Source organism: Gymnoscopelus microlampas, assembly GCF_963454915.1.
Source record: "Gymnoscopelus microlampas genome assembly, chromosome: 7".
Lineage (NCBI taxonomy): Eukaryota > Metazoa > Chordata > Actinopteri > Myctophiformes > Myctophidae > Gymnoscopelus > Gymnoscopelus microlampas.
The window spans coordinates 12,080,900-12,096,599 of record NC_139944.1 but is presented as its reverse complement, the minus strand read 5'-3'; the positions used below and the strand labels follow the sequence as shown (position 1 = coordinate 12,096,599).

The 15,700-nt window shown below is 37.8% G+C and overlaps 2 protein-coding genes across 2 annotated transcripts; both read left to right on the top strand.

Annotated features, from left to right (window-relative positions):
- Positions 1-1,304: 1,304 nt before the first annotated feature.
- On the top strand, positions 1,305-8,806 carry LOC311048216 (limb region 1 homolog-like protein). Its single transcript, XM_084061334.1, has 17 exons — positions 1,305-1,495; positions 2,302-2,386; positions 2,753-2,786; positions 3,248-3,387; positions 3,513-3,616; positions 3,699-3,822; positions 5,060-5,128; positions 5,223-5,293; positions 5,849-5,921; positions 6,098-6,178; positions 6,276-6,355; positions 6,456-6,533; positions 6,725-6,798; positions 6,966-7,056; positions 7,147-7,213; positions 7,305-7,466; positions 7,564-8,806. Exons 1-17 carry the CDS (start codon positions 1,430-1,432, stop codon positions 7,647-7,649), a joined length of 1,485 nt encoding a protein of 494 aa, XP_083917460.1. The 5' UTR covers positions 1,305-1,429; the 3' UTR covers positions 7,650-8,806.
- A 1,571-nt stretch (positions 8,807-10,377) lies between these two features.
- LOC311048290 (GTP-binding protein Rheb-like) lies at positions 10,378-15,511 on the top strand. Its single transcript, XM_084061460.1, has 8 exons — positions 10,378-10,839; positions 12,112-12,183; positions 12,290-12,357; positions 12,568-12,650; positions 12,766-12,822; positions 12,932-12,979; positions 13,521-13,602; positions 13,685-15,511. The coding sequence occupies exons 1-8, from the start codon at positions 10,788-10,790 to the stop codon at positions 13,775-13,777; spliced, it is 555 nt and encodes a 184-aa protein (XP_083917586.1). The 5' UTR covers positions 10,378-10,787; the 3' UTR covers positions 13,778-15,511.
- Positions 15,512-15,700: the final 189 nt, after the last annotated feature.

Sequence of the window (15,700 nt, the reverse complement as noted above, 5' to 3'; positions counted from 1 at the left end):
TATCATATACAGGTCCCCAGTCTAAGCTTAACACCAGAAATGACCCCCCCCCCCCCCCCCCCCCCCACCTCAAACTGTTTACTGTACATAATTTATACCTTTTTATTGCTACCAGTATTGATGATGTGACATCGTCAATTCAATTCAAGACATCATTGATGTCTTGCATATTATTGTATGTCTTTAAATGTGAATTGAATACACAGGACCACAATGGAGACAAGCCCTTAGGGCTTTTTGGGTCACTGTACTATTGCTAACTGTTAATAAAGAATTCAATCAATCCATCAATCCATCAATCCATCAATCCATCAATCCATCAGTCCATCAATCCATCAATCCATCAATCCATCAATCAATCAGTTCTAGTTGAGTGTTGTTGCTAGAACTCATTCACCAATAAAACTAAATATTCTTGTTCAAAATGTCGCTCCCTCATAGCAGCTGATAGGGTTGATCTGACAATGATGGATTTTATGTTTTAATCATTTACATCTCAGTCTGGTTGTGTTTTAAAAGCTATACAATGAACTGTATCACCCATAGTTTCAGAAGATACACAAACAGGTAGTGGGCTTGGAAATGACATACATTGACCATAGGGTGGCATTAGAGCACCACTGTCAAGTGACTGATGTGTTGATGTTTTGCTACTGATGATGTTACTGTCACTAGAGAGGGTAGTATCAATCATGTTTAAGTGATCTACATGATCTACGTGTCTACATTGCAGTATCAATACTGCAATGTAGAAATACTCTGTTACAAGTAAAAGTCCAGAATTCAACATTTACTTGAGTAAAAGTACAAAAGTATTGACATCAAAATATACTTAAAGTACCAAGAGTCAAAGTACCTATTATGCAGAATGTCCCATTTCACAGGTTTCAAATGTATAAAAATCCTTTGAAAATAGCAGATCTACAAGCAAAGCGATGTGCTGTGAGCTTGTAGATCTGCTATTTTCAAATAGTCAAATTAAGTATACCTGTATATAGGGCTGAAGTGGTTAATATATGTTTTGTAATGATAATACAAATCTACAACTAGTAACTAAAGTTTTCAAATAATTGTATTGGAGTAAAAGTATAATATTTGAGATGTAGTGGAGTAGAAGTAAAAAATACTGAACATTTGAAATACTTCAGTGAAGTCAAAATACCTCAAAATTGTACTTACAAGGAGGCTACAGTACTTGAGTAAATGTACTCAGTTACTATCCACCACTGCAAGTGTGTTGCAAACACCTGTGCTCGCACTTCCCTCACCACGCCCACCACACCTCACATCATTCATAATCTGTCTGTCCCATAAACTGCGATCACGCAGCAGGCAGCAGCCATCAGAAAAGCAACTTATAAAGATACATAAAGGAAACCTTTGCTTTTCTCCCCCATGTTAGAGCACATTCTGCAATGTTTAAAGGACGATGGAAGTATCAGAAGACATGTCGATCCGGGAGCAGATTTTCTATAAATGGGTCAGGGAGACTATTGTGAGTATCATATGATATGATCCTATATGTCCTTTAATGATGCAAATATTAAAACCAATTATTAATCAGTAGAGCAGGGGTCTTTACAATGTTTTTCAGGCCAAGGACCCCCTAGCTGAGATAGACATGAAGCAAGGAGGACCCCCAATGTACACTAGCCTACATATTGAATACAATTGTGTTGCAGATTACTTATTTTCCATAGATTTCATAGATAGCTTCATAGACTTGTTTGTCAGTAGCCTACTGTCAATGTGTAGCGTTGTGTTGGATTCATGTTAATGTGTATTTTCAGGCAATCAACCACTTAAACCCTCAATACTTGGAAATCTTGTACTTGGGCTGCTCTTTTTTCCCCCAACCCCAAACCCTCTTTGCTGAAATCAGCTAATCTGCAAGCTCTTATAGATCAGCTGTTGAAGACCCCTGCAGTAGAGCCTGTAATTATATATTTTTTTGAATGATAATTGAATAGGCTACAAACAGAAAAGGTGTTCTCCACCAGCTACTCAATTTGGCTTGATACTCAGCAGCAGTATTGGCTTGGTACCATTGTATAGCAGAATGCATCAAGTGGAATCTAATCGGCAGGCTAGTATAGGCCTATGTCTAGGTACCAAAATTTGATGGAGATATCATTTGTGTTGGAAAATTAGGCTATCACTCAAACCATAGGCAACTACAAATAGGTATATGTCCATCAAGTGATGATAATAACATCTGGATTGCTTATTTATATCTGACATTGGCTATTACAAATAAATACCTAACTCCTAACCCAGCATGTGGCTGTTTTGCCATCACAGATCTGTATCCTACTGTTCATCTGTCTGTATATTGTATCCCACCTGGTGATTGGCTTCTACAAGAAGAACTCTGAGTTCATTACAGGTTTGTATGTTGTTAAATTGGGAATTTTAACTGTCTGTTTTAACTGTTTTGCCATTTGCTCAGCACTGTATAACTATAAATGTATACATGTATGTCCTCCATCAGCCAACCATGTGATTCTAACCAATATTTTTGTGTTAATAAACAAACCTGTATGTGAACAAATATTAATTTACTTCATTTTATATTGAATTTTGCCTCAAGCAAACATGCAGTTGAGTTTATTACAGTTTCTACATCTGTTTTAGCCTTCGGCTGTTTGAAACAGTAACCTAGGAGATAGTTTCGGCTTCTGTCTGGTTTCTGGTCTGGCCTGTTTGACTTAAACATCAAAATGATCATTAAAAAGTTCTTTTGGCATTGCAGATAACATTGAAGATGCCACAGTCAACAAAATTACGTGAGTAAATTAAGATACTACATTACAAAATCATCTGATCACAATTATTTGAGACAATTGCAATTATGTTGCATAATCATTTGAATAGTTTCCATTCATGTGTATGAGTTAATCTGGTAAAACTATTCATACATTTTCAAAAAAGTTCAGAAATAGTATAGTAAGCAGATCTACAAGGTCACAATGTGTTGTGATGCGTTGTGAGCTTGTGGATTTCCACAACTTTTGAAAATGTTTGAAGGTATAAAATCATCATTGGCTATATATGGTTAATTATAAATTATCAATGGTCTGTTATGGCCAATTTTCATTATTTGTATAATTTATTTATGTTCCAATGTTCAATGCCAAAAACACAATTAAATCATTAATCACAATTAATTGTAGGTTAATAAATCATGAACTAAAATCTCATGGTCATGACTAACCCTAATTATCCTCTAATTTCTCCTTATCACCAGCTTGTGGCTCTGTACGTTCTCTCTGTCTGTTTCTGTGGGTGCCGTTCTACTGCTGCCCATGTCCATCCTGTCCAATGAGCTCTTGATTGTATTCACACAAAGCTCCTACATGCAGTGGCTCAGCGGGTCCCTTTTATATGGTAATCAAATAAAGCATTTCCCCCCCAGGCTGTATGATTATAATAAACCCTACAAGTTATAACAATCGAAAATCAAAAAGATATCTCAGATTTTAAGGCATGCGCTTTCCATTCTCCCATTGCAGGATTCTGGAATTTAGTATTTCTCTTCTCCAATCTCTGTCTTGTCTTCATCCTACCCTTCGCTTACTTCTTCACAGAGTCGGAAGGTTTGCCTGGCTCCAGGAAGGTAGCAATTTTTGTTTTATGTGATAATGATTTTCCAAATGCTCATGATAAATGTCATGAATAACCCATAGTGTTTTTTAAAGGGTGTGATGGCGCGTGTACGTGAGACAGGAGTTGTCCTTCTTCTCTTAGCTCTTCTGCTGTTGGGTTTGATGTGGGTGGCATCAGCCTTTCTCCATGACAACATCGCCAGAGGTAGTCTCTGTGGTAAGCCCCCCCCCCCCCCCCCCCCATTTTAAGCAATACTCTTAACTACAATAAGACTTGGAACACATACTGTAGTGATAGTGCTGGATTATATTAAAACTGCATACATTTTGTTAAGTCACAATGAAAAGATGTATTACATGAAACAATCCGCCTCAATGCATTATCATCTTTTAAATTAGCATACCAATTTATATCTTGCCACTTGTCTTATATGCACCACTTCATAGCTCACTGATGACCATTGCATTTAGTTGAATATGGACTCACTCAAGGCAGACTGTCTCTCAATTATAAACATTTGATATTTACCATTTGAGTACATACAGTTACGTACCTGCATCGGGTTCAATAGGTACAAATCTGCTGTATTTTTTAATTTAGATCCTTTGGGGGATCAGGCCGGGTTGAGATGGTCAAAGGGTTGGGTCTCGGTTGTATGTTGCCCATGTGTGCTATCAGAATATAACACTTATTTTAAGAAATAAATATCACTTACACCCCATTGAATAAAGGGTGTTCTTTGACCACGAAAATGGGTACAGTTCAACCTTGAGTCCAAGTACGTTTGAGCCTGATGTAATGAAATTCCCTCCAGGCGTTCATGAGGAATGGATGGGGATGACATGATGTCAATGTCACAGTCACAGTGACACTGACCTGCTTTGACCTTAGGAAAGATTAGGTGTTACCATTTCTATATCTGTTGACAACACAAAGAGACATTTTCCCAACAATCTCGTTTGATTAATTATGAACAAACACAAATGTTCAAAAATCAGGACTGTCCCAATTTAATCAGGCCGTCTGGTCACATAGAAAAGTAATGGCCCTAAAAAATCAAACTCTACTGCATTTAACCATAATAGACTGTCTTGTTTTGTGATTTTATTCTATTCCAGAAGTTTTGGTATATATATATATATATACATATATATATATATATATATATATATATATATATATATATATATATATATATATATATATATATATATATATATATATATATATATATACATATATATACACACGCACGCGTAACGTATGTATTATTTCCTGTGCCATATATCTCGTAATTTACTGGAGATATTACATTTATTCTTTTTATTTTTTTCAGGACAGGCTAATGACAATCAAAAACTGTCGAACTTGACCAATTCATTATCCAGTTTGCGCTAATGAAAAATATAAAATTTGCTATTAAAGTCACAGAATGCATTTTAACTGTTTCCAGGGCTGTGGAAATATTACCTGCCACACTTCTACTCTGGTGTGTCTCTGTCTGGGGTATTATTGCTGTTGTGTAAGTGCAATGAAACTATTCACCATTAATTGAGTACTATAATAACTGAAAGTGTAATGGCGGAGACATGCTTACATTTCATTGTCTTTTGCAGTATGTACACCTTTTGGATTGTCACGAATGTTTAGCATCACAAGGAAGCTACTGGTCAAGCCACGGATGAGAGTTAGTACTTAGCTTTACTTTTTACGTAGCACTTGCCCTAGCCTTGACAACCTTGCAGGATTATGCAAAGGCTTAGATAGCATGTTATGTATGTATAGTATACATGACATCAATGCAGGCTGATGATAGGTTCTTGCTTTACGTATGTACACTGTATTAGTATCATTAGATTACTATTTGATGCAGATTATGCATTTGATGTATTATGTGTATTATGATGTATTATCTTATGTCCTTGCTTACTGTAAATTGTTCTGGATTAAGAGCGTCTGCTAAATGCCTAAACTGTGTTTAACTTTACTGTTTTAGTGTGTGTGTGTGCGTGTGTGTGTGTGTGTGTGTGTGTGTGTGTGTGTGTGTGTGTGTGTGTGTGTGTGTGTGTGTGTGTGTGTGTGTGTGTGTGTGTGTGTGTGTGTGTGTGTGTGTGTGTGTGTGTGTGTGTGTGTGTGTGTGTGTGTGTGTGTGCGTGCGTGCGTGCGTGCGTGCGTGCGTGCGCGCGCGTGCGTGCGTGCGTGCGTGTTTTCTAATGACCCAGTGACATATGGTATTTTTCAGTTACTGGAGGAAACTGAAGAGACAATGGGCTGCATAGTGTTGGAGGAAGCCTCTCTGGTCAGGAAACTAACAAGTGAGTAACTGTGTTCCTCACTTAATATAAGAGCTACAGTATTACATCATGGCATTGCAGCGTTTTACTGCACACCACCTGTGACCTAGCTGCTACAAACCATACTAAGGTAAATAAAGATGAACTTAGTTTAGTGGCTTGCTTGACACTTTTTTATCTCTGTTTTCCCCACTCAGGTGAGACCTTTTGTTTTAGCATAAATGCAGAGCTTCTGAGATATGAGTACCTCTCCACACAGATTTATCGCACCATTTTGGGTAAGGCCAGTTACCGCTCTTAAAGACATATTTTGATCAAGGGTATGAAAAGGATTTTATACAATTATTAATGCAACGTCTTTGCTTCTCCTGGCAGAAATGCAGAGGACAGCACCCATATGGCACCCATATAACCTTGTTTACCCCTTGGCAATGCTGCTGTTGCTTGCACTCACTGTAGGGAAAAACTTGACTACTTGCTCAGACATGATTTCAGTGTTCTTTTTAATTAAACCAGTTTATCATGAAATGACTGACAGTGTTTTTCTTTTCCCAGGTAATGTGTGTTCTCATAGTGTGTTTCCATGTGCTTGAACTGCTGTTTGATGAAACGGCTATGCCCCGTTGGGTGGAAGTGAGTAAATAAATGTTTGACTGTAGAAGAAACTACTGGTTCCTAGAATACAGTTTTATGCTATTTCTCAGAATATATATGGCAATATTACTTATTTGGTATATATTTGACAAAACTGCAACTGTACAGAAAATTCCATGACAATCCAACAGTTATATATGTTGGGTTACATCTACCTTCTCCTGTCAAAGGACCCTCTCTTGGGAACTGCCTCATTTTCCATGTTTGGCTTACTCGGGGCTGTGATTCAAGTCATTCTCATCCTGTATCCTTTCAATATTAGTTGGTTTCACAAAATTACAGAAGCATACCTTTGCTATCTTGCACTTCTTTTGATGTACTAATTTGAGTTTAGGTAAGCTACTCATCCTTGATGAACATACTGTACAGCAGTAGACAAGCTTCAGTTCCCTTAACTGTAAAGTTTTCTAGATATCTGATGACTTCATCTGTGGTGGGGTTCTACAGCTCCCCATTGTTAACTGGTCTACAACCCCGGATGCAGGATACTACTCTAATACAGGTTATTCACACACACTGTACCTTCCATTTTCCCTGTCTTTGTCTTTCCCGCAAAAACACTTGACCTGTAGAATTGTGTCTTTTTCTGTAGATTATTGGGAACTGTGTATGTCTGATAGTGCTCAGTTCAGCCCTGCCTGCATTCTCCAGGACTCTGGGTAAGGCTTACAGTGAGAGACTGGGAGAATCAATCAATTACCATTTTGTCTTAGGAGAGTGTACTAATTTGTGCGGTGTTTGATATTTTAGGCATCACCAGGTTTGATCTGCTTGGAAATTTTGGTCGGTACAACTGGTTGGCTAACTTCCACGTCGTCGTCCTCTACAACCTAATCTTTGTCGGGCTCACCTCTGCCAGTCTTATTGAAACTTTAACATGGACCTTGCAAAGAGATCTGGCTTGGGCATTTGGTATGTACTGTATGTGTTCTCATCACATACCCACTTACCCTCACAAGTACATTGCTATTGATTCCGCACTTAATCAAATTGTTCTCTCTTTCGCCAGGCCTGCATAAACCATCATTGACTGTATCACATTCCACCATCCCTCTCAGGATCTTGTTAGCCAATGGGTTTTCCAAGATTAAATAATAATCATTAAAGCACTTCTGAAATTGGAGGTCATAAGAACCTCAGAGGCTAAGCAGCGATCGGCACTGACAAGACTTACACCTGGTGGTCTGTACCTGGAGCGTGGCTATCATCACATTTCAAGATACTGCAGCTTAAATTCCCTTCAGTGTGCAGTGTGCTCTACGTGGACATTTACATTTTGTGCTGACCGACATGGATGTGGTTTTCACTTTTTCAAAAGTATGATTCTGTCCCTCCCTACCAATTTTCATTATTCAATCAATCATTATTGTTTTATATTTGATGCTGAGTTGGCTTGGATGGTGTATTTGTTTGTGTTTCTGAAGTCTACCACCTTGGCTGAGGAGCCAAGGAGCTGTTCATTTTTACTTACTTAGTATGCTTCTGGTCCCAATAACAACCTTTGATTTGGACAATAAGTGGATCTACAGTAGCATTAGTCATTTAAAAAGTTCCCTATACTGCTGTGAACGAAGGAGGAAGAGCTATCTTATGTGAGGAAATGCAGGCCAACAGAGGTGAGATGAAATTATGCAGAAATTATTCACTGGCTAAATATGTTGCAGTAGATGAAAAAATATCTATCGTCCTCATTAGAATATAGACCGATGTCAGTCTCAGATGAGGAGAGGGCATAGTCCAACACATTTGAAATGATTGCAGATACATTACTCTATATAAAATCAAATAGTGTTTCTGGTTAGGTAAAGCTAAAGCTGTTATTTGATACCATACCTACAAGCATTCTGTTAGCTGGAAACCCAGTATAGTACTTTCACAGGAGTCTTAAAAATGTATTAATTTAGATCAGCTATAAGAGATATTATGTCACTCACACACACCCTATACAAGTTCTGAAATGGCAACCACTCCCTTGTTGACCGAAAAACTGTTCCCTGTAAATAATAGAGAATGAGGAGACACCTGCTATTTTTGCTCTTTTTTTTTGTTGCTCTGTTTGCACTCTCTTTTCTTTAAATCTTTTTACGTTTTCTATCATTATTCTATTGTTGTTATTACCTATGCTGCTGCATTGTCTGAAGGAAGCCAAACAAAATAGGTTTTACTCTTATGTACCTGTACACAAGATGTAACAATAAAGTACAACCTTGAACCTTGAACCTTGACACCATTAAAAATGTTTAATAATTCAAGGATTGGTACTAGCTGTCATCATCATTTTAGGACTCTTAGCTATACTGTTCATCCTTGTACTGTACATTTTCACAGCACTATGCTCTCTTTTTCTTGATCTAAGCTGTAAAATGTAATTTTACTTTTCCCCCTTTGTTCTTAGCTTGTGAATTTCCCGAGTTCTAAATAACAATATCCTTTACGGAAATGTATTCACATACTGTATATGTGGAGCTTTTAAATGTGTACATTTGATAATATCTTTTCAGAATCGATTTGGAACTGGTTACATTACATGTAAAATAATATATGTAAAAGCAATATATATTATAAGTGTGTGATAATGCTCGGTCGGTGTGTGTGTGTGTGTGTGTGTGTGTGTGTGTGTGTGTGTGTGTGTGTGTGTGCGTGTGCGTGTATCTATCTAACTATACACACACATGCATACAATATTTATATATATATATATATATATAAAGATGAATTAAATAATATATATGTAATAGTAAGGATATAGGTATACAGTATTATGTTATAATAATAACCCACCACAGGTTATGTGCACAGCATTTTACTTGATGTTCAACAAGAGTTCAGAATCTCAACAAAAACCTGGTGTCTAAAAACCGAATTGACAGAAAAGAGACAGAGGAGAAAAGGGCTGGGTCAGCGTAGACAGGGCATTAAGGCCACTGCAGACTCAGGGCAATGAGGGCATACACTCATTTGAAGAGCATAAGGCCAAACTGAGGGGGTACGGTGCCCTGGTAGGTTATGATTCAAATTGCCAGTATTTGTGAGCCTACCTGTACAATGACTGCTACTCAAAGAGGGCAGTCATTTAGTAAGGGAACGGCAGAAATCTGTTAAATAGTAAAAGTCTCAATTTAGAGCAGTGGTTTTGCCAACTTCTTGAGTACAAGGCCCACCACCAAAGGGCAAGTCAAAATCTCAAGGCACATCTGTGTTCATAACACCTTGAGGTCTAATTTCATATACAGTACATTCCTGCAGCTAAACTTATGCAGCTTGTGTCTTACCTCATGTACATACTGTACCAGCTGGAATTGTGCTGTGTACGTAGATATTTTTGCCTATCCTCCACATCTTTCTCTTTGCAGCTTGATTTGTTTTTTTCCTTGCTCTCCCTGTCCCCTACCCCCTCTTCTTTTCTTTTCTCTCCCTGAAAACAACAAAAACAATGGAGCTTATCCAAAAACAAATTTCACCCACTTTACACCTGTAAACCTGTGATGTGACTGTAGGTTAAGACTTTGACTTGACAGGGGCCATTTTCGAATTGCAGCCTCCAGAAGGTGTTTCTTTAAGGCAGTTTTGAAAGTGAGTAGGGAAAGAAAAGAAAAGAAAAGAAAAGAAAAGAAAAGAAAAGAAAAGAAAAGAAAAGAAAAGAAAAGAAAAGAAAAGAAAAGAAAAGAAAAGAAAAGAAAAGAAAAGAAAAGAAAATAATTAGTTCCCTGCTACCTGAAGACAAGTTCGGCACGTGAGGAAAGTTGTGTCACGGCGACCTCTGCTGGCCAATGAACGTCCCTGCAGGAGAGTGGTGACGTATCGGCTGGGTGTTTTACGACGGTGTGCTTGCACAATGTCAGTTTCCGTCAGTGTGACTTGCGAAGCGAACTGCGGCGAAACAAGCCTTTTATAGTTTATAGTTCCAGTATAAACAGCCGTTTCGAGACCATCGGCGGTTATCGATAAGTGCGCGGAAAAAAAGCCGTTAAATACCCGAGTATCCAACGAAGTACTTAAAGAGTACCTTTCTTTATCTTCAGTTCAAACTCAGAAGTTCAAAACTCGAGGCCGAGGCGGTGGATCCTCTGAAAAGTTTGTTGTTGTCACGTGACGGCGAGGCGAATGTGGCGATAAAAGTTTTTATTTATTTTTTATTTTTTATTTTTGAAATAATAAAAACAACAACAACAACTGGTACACTAAAACGTTTCGGACGTACATTAAAAAACTCGTTTTTATTTGCAACGAAAAATGCCTCAACCAAAATACAGAAAAATCGCTGTGATAGGCTACAGGTCTGTAGGTGAGTGGTGGTGATGCACTTTAAGCTAATGTTAGCTAGCCGTGTGCTAACAGGAGGCTAACGTTCCAAGGCTTTGTTTTCCACGTTAATGTGCAGCAGCGTGGCGCGCTGGGTGGCTTTTGTTTACATTGGTTTGTTTTGATTAAATGGCCACAAATGTGTACGTGTCTGATCGTGGCGGGGGGAGGGTCACTGTACCGCATGTCTTTGACCCCCCTAAAGGTACATTTCCAAAGACATGCGGGGTTGTCGTGTCAGCCACATTGGCTGTGTGTGTCAGTGGTGGAAAAAGTACTCGCATTGTTTACTTAAGTAAAAGTGTCAATACTGCAATGTAGAAAATGCTCTGTTACAAGTGAAAGTCCGGAATACAACATTTACTTGAGTAAAAGTACAAACGTATTGGCATCAAAGTACAATAAGTAGACAGTGCACAATATGCAGAATGTCCCATTTCACAAGTTTTCAAATGTACAAGAAGCCTTTGAAAATAGCAGAGCTTGTAGATCGGCTATTTTCAAATTGCCAAAGTACAGATAGGTCTGAAATGGGTTTGTAATAATAATAAAAATCTACAAAGTAACTAAAGTTTTCAAATAATTATAGTGGAGTAAAAGTACTATATTTGCCTCTGAGATGTAATTGAGTAGAAGTAAAGTTATTGAAAATTGGAAGTACTCCAGTAAAGTAACAGTATCTCAAAATTGTAATTAAGTACAGTACTTGAGTAAATGTACTTAGTTACTTTACACTATGTGTGTGTATGTGGTGAGCAGAATCCTCCCTCAGAACTGATACCATATGCTGTGTGCTTATGCCCTCTTAACGTAGGTCTCCCTGTACGGACCGGGACCTCCATGTTTATAGATAAAATGTCCACGTAGTTATGAAACCAAAATTGTAATATCTTGTCAGACAGTCACATGCCGCACCCCAATTAACCACCTGGAATCCCTCGGGGTTCAATTTTTTCTTGTATTTTCAATTTTCTGTTATTGTGGGGAAAGCTTTCTGCGTTGCATTGTGAGCTTGTCGATCTGCTATTTTCAGCGAAAGCTTTCCCCACAATACCGACGCTGGGGTATAAGTGCTGGGGTATAATTGGTTAAGGCTATGAACCATACGTTTTTACACCCAACATCTTAGCACGATGCGTATCAGTTGAAGCTGTTTGTTTTAGAAGAGTGTTCCCACCAGAGTTTGTTTTTCCATTATTATTTTAGATTAGGCTAAGTTGGCCATGTCGTCTAATGTTACTTTTTCCCCGCACAGGAAAGTCTTCTCTTACAATACAGTTTGTGGAAGGACAGTTTGTAGACTCCTATGACCCCACCATTGAAAACAGTAAGTTGAAATATTTGTTAAGTTTTGCGCCAGAGAGAAATTCATAAACAAGTATGTGAAATGTAAGGGGGAAAGCTCTTGCCTAAGCTGTTCTTCCTTTCTCCAGCTTTCAACAAAATGGTCTCAGTCAATGGTCAAGACTTCAATCTGCAGCTTGTTGATACAGCTGGACAAGTGAGTGACAAGTTTATTTTTTACAGTGACAGTCATGTGAATGGTGACATTCTATTAATAATATTATTTCCGCAACATCAAGGAGAGGTGTGATTTTAGACAGAAATGTCAAATACATTATGTTTGTCAAGTAAAAGTTGTAGAAGTCTTAACAATTGTTATTTTACTTGGTAAACATCTGACATACAGTATGGAAAACTTTTTCTACAGGATGAATACTCAATTTTCCCTCAGTCCCATTCAATGGACATCCATGGGTATGTGTTGGTATACGCAGTAACCTCCATGAAAAGGTGAGTGGGTGGCATAGTATGCATATGGAGGCCAAATGAAAGGCTTGTAAGAGAACGGCTTAAGATTGATAACACTATCTATTATTAATAGTTATTTTGTTGATCTCTCTTCCAGTTTTGAAGTTGTGCAGGTTCTACATGACAAGTTGCTAGATATGGTTGGCAAGATACAGTGAGTTTTTTCATAATTGTTTTTAATCGTTCAAATGTGATTTTGACTTTCTTTTCTTTTTTAACCATAGCATATTTTCAATCTGTTTACTTTTTTCTTTACTTTTTAGGGTGCCAACCGTTCTCGTTGGGAACAAAAAAGATCTCCATATGGAAAGGTATTCATCATGGTTATTTAAATGCTTGACCACATAATATATCAAACATGTATGATATATTATGTGTTTGTTATTTTAGTAAAATGGATAACATCCGGTAATGTGTACAGTGGCCTGAGTTGTGTTGGCAGGCAGAATATGGCAGGCATGGCTATGAAAACAACTAATGACCTTTGTCACACATCCTCCCCTCTGTCTGTTTTCTGTTCTTCTGCATCTACTGTAGGTAAATTATCCACAGAAAGAGTACCCTGATATTGTAATATAAGGGTATTTTGGCCACTTAAACCCTAAATATTTTGTCTGTACTTGGCCCCCTCCTTTTTTCTCTGTACACCAAATCTCTTTGCAGAAAATAGCCTGTCTACAAGCTCACATGATCTGTGATGCATTGTGATGTGTTGCGACGCATTGTGAGCTTGTAGATCTGTTATTTTCACCAAACGTTTTTCCCAGAATGTTCCCTATGACATGGCCAGAATAGGGATGCTAGAGTTCATGTGCTTAAAACTTAAACCAAGTATGCATCTCTTTATCTCAGAGTGATCAAGCCAGAGGAAGGAAAAAAATTGGCAGATTCCTGGGGTGCTGCATTCATGGAGTCTTCAGCCAAGGAGAATGAGGTAATGTATCTATTTCAGACCTACACGTCAACACTATGCATGTAACGCAGACAGACAAAGTCACAACTCTTTTGAAATACAGACTGCAGTGGAACTTTTCAAGCGAATCATTTTGGAGATGGAGAAAGCTGATGGAAATGCACCGTCGGAGGAGAAGAAGTGTGCTGTGATGTAAAACCTTCTCAGCAGGACATCAGAAAGCTGATTGGCTGAAGACAGGAGGCACATGATCATCCGCTTCCAAACCCTGACCTCCTCAGCACCAAGGAGCTACATTGGCAATTTGCTACACTATTGTAATACAATATTGTTTTACATTGGCAGCCAATTGCTCAGACAGCTTTTTAAAGTAGCCCACTAATTGAGAAGTTAATTGACAAAGATTATTCTGAGTCCTAGACCATAGAGCATTTTTCAATGAATTTAAAATGTGAAACGTCTAGGACTAGGTATAATCCATATATTGACTTCAACCAAATGTACAGAAATCAGAAGTGACAAGATTGCCAAATATATTAGTCCCAATTCATTGTAAAAATGTTCATTAAGTTTTTAGACATGATTGGCCTATGTCACAATACTTGTTGACCAGTCTTCTACAGTAGACAGCACAAGAAGGGCTGGTAAATGCCTGGAACTTGGCACTTAGGGATTTTTCTGCCCGTCATATTATACCCTGCAATGATCCACAGTTCACATTTCTTAAATGTGGTGTTGGAATATCACTATTATGCATAACTGGTTGATTTCTTAGTACATTCTGGAGTGAGATTTCTGTCACATAAGTGTCACTGTAACACTTATTTTTCATTGTGCACAACTCAACAACTTCAGGTGCTATTCACGTATAAACTGTCAAATGACTGCCAGCAATGAAATCCATTTGTATTTTGCAGCCACATTTAGATTTTTACACTTTTCTGCCAAGCAAATTGGTACTATCACCCTTACTTTGTACAATTTACTTGTCCTCAAATTGAGTGTAATAAAGCTGTCATATGATGGACATGGCCTTCCCTGCCACAAATTTAGCATAGAATGCAACAGATCTCCAATATTCAGTTGTGGCCTTTTCTTGCTATAGAAATAGAATCTTAGAAAAACTGGTTTGATAGTATTGGTTATACTTTGAATGATTTTTTTCCCCTTGACATATTAGAATATGCGGAGATAAGTACATAACGTGTATAGACAACACTGAATTGCAGTTTTTATATTTTAACACTTGAAGATTGTTGAATAGATCATGAGGGATGCTGAATAAACTTTGTTAGTTTCACCCTCTTTTTGATTAAGCAAGGTGGCTTGCATCCAAGTTAATTCATTTACAAGTTTACATCATGACAAACACTATTATACCCTTGAGGCCCTTAATGACTTGTTTTACTCAGCCTGTATAGCCTTACAAAAGGAAAGTATAGAAATGCTATGGTTTTAAATTTCCACCATTCTCATGTTCTACCCCTAGTGTTGTCATTTAGTTTTTATTTTATTTTATTGAGAGCTTAACTGAGTAAGTAGTTGATTGATGTGTGATTGATGGTCGAAGAGAAGCTGGTGATACTGTGTCTTGTGCCTTACAGTTTCCATATTGCTTGATTTATGCTCTTCCGTACAACTGTGTCATGTGCCAAAAATAGCAGATTTATAAGCTTGTCAATCTGCTATTTTTGATGCACGACAGCACCATACGATGAAGGTATAAATCGGGAAACCCCTACCCCTTTTGCTTCCCTTCATGACTCAAGGTGCTCTTAAGGGTTATTTTTTCCTTCTGTTGACTTGATCATGTGGGGATACCTGGTGGTGTTGTGCAGCTGAACACCAATATTCCCTCCTTGGTCAATGTTAATTCAGACATTTTGCTGTAAACAGTTTTGTATATAAATAAATCCTTTACTCCTTTTGATTTGTCATATTTTATTGGGATGTTACAGAAATGCAATTTCTGAATCATGACAAATGACTTGTCAGCACAACTATATTATTTAGCCGTAGCAATATTATTCCATAATGTTATGTTATTGGAAGTGACAATCCAGTGGAAACTGAGGGAGTGAAAGCTTAGACTCTCGTAGATATAAAAATGTAAAAAGAC

Excerpts from the sequence above, each read along its gene's own strand:
- LOC311048216 (XM_084061334.1), top strand. The coding sequence starts at position 1,430 with ATGGAAGTATCAGAAGACATGTCGATCCGGGAGCAGATTTTCTATAAA. Across the intron at positions 3,388-3,512 it reads CAGCGGGTCCCTTTTATATG|GATTCTGGAATTTAGTATTT; the intron begins GTAATCAAATAA and ends CTCCCATTGCAG. Across the intron at positions 7,057-7,146 it reads AGGATACTACTCTAATACAG|ATTATTGGGAACTGTGTATG; the intron begins GTTATTCACACA and ends CTTTTTCTGTAG.
- LOC311048290 (XM_084061460.1), top strand. The coding sequence starts at position 10,788 with ATGCCTCAACCAAAATACAGAAAAATCGCTGTGATAGGCTACAGGTCT. Across the intron at positions 10,840-12,111 it reads GATAGGCTACAGGTCTGTAG|GAAAGTCTTCTCTTACAATA; the intron begins GTGAGTGGTGGT and ends TTCCCCGCACAG. Across the intron at positions 12,980-13,520 it reads AAAGATCTCCATATGGAAAG|AGTGATCAAGCCAGAGGAAG; the intron begins GTATTCATCATG and ends TCTTTATCTCAG.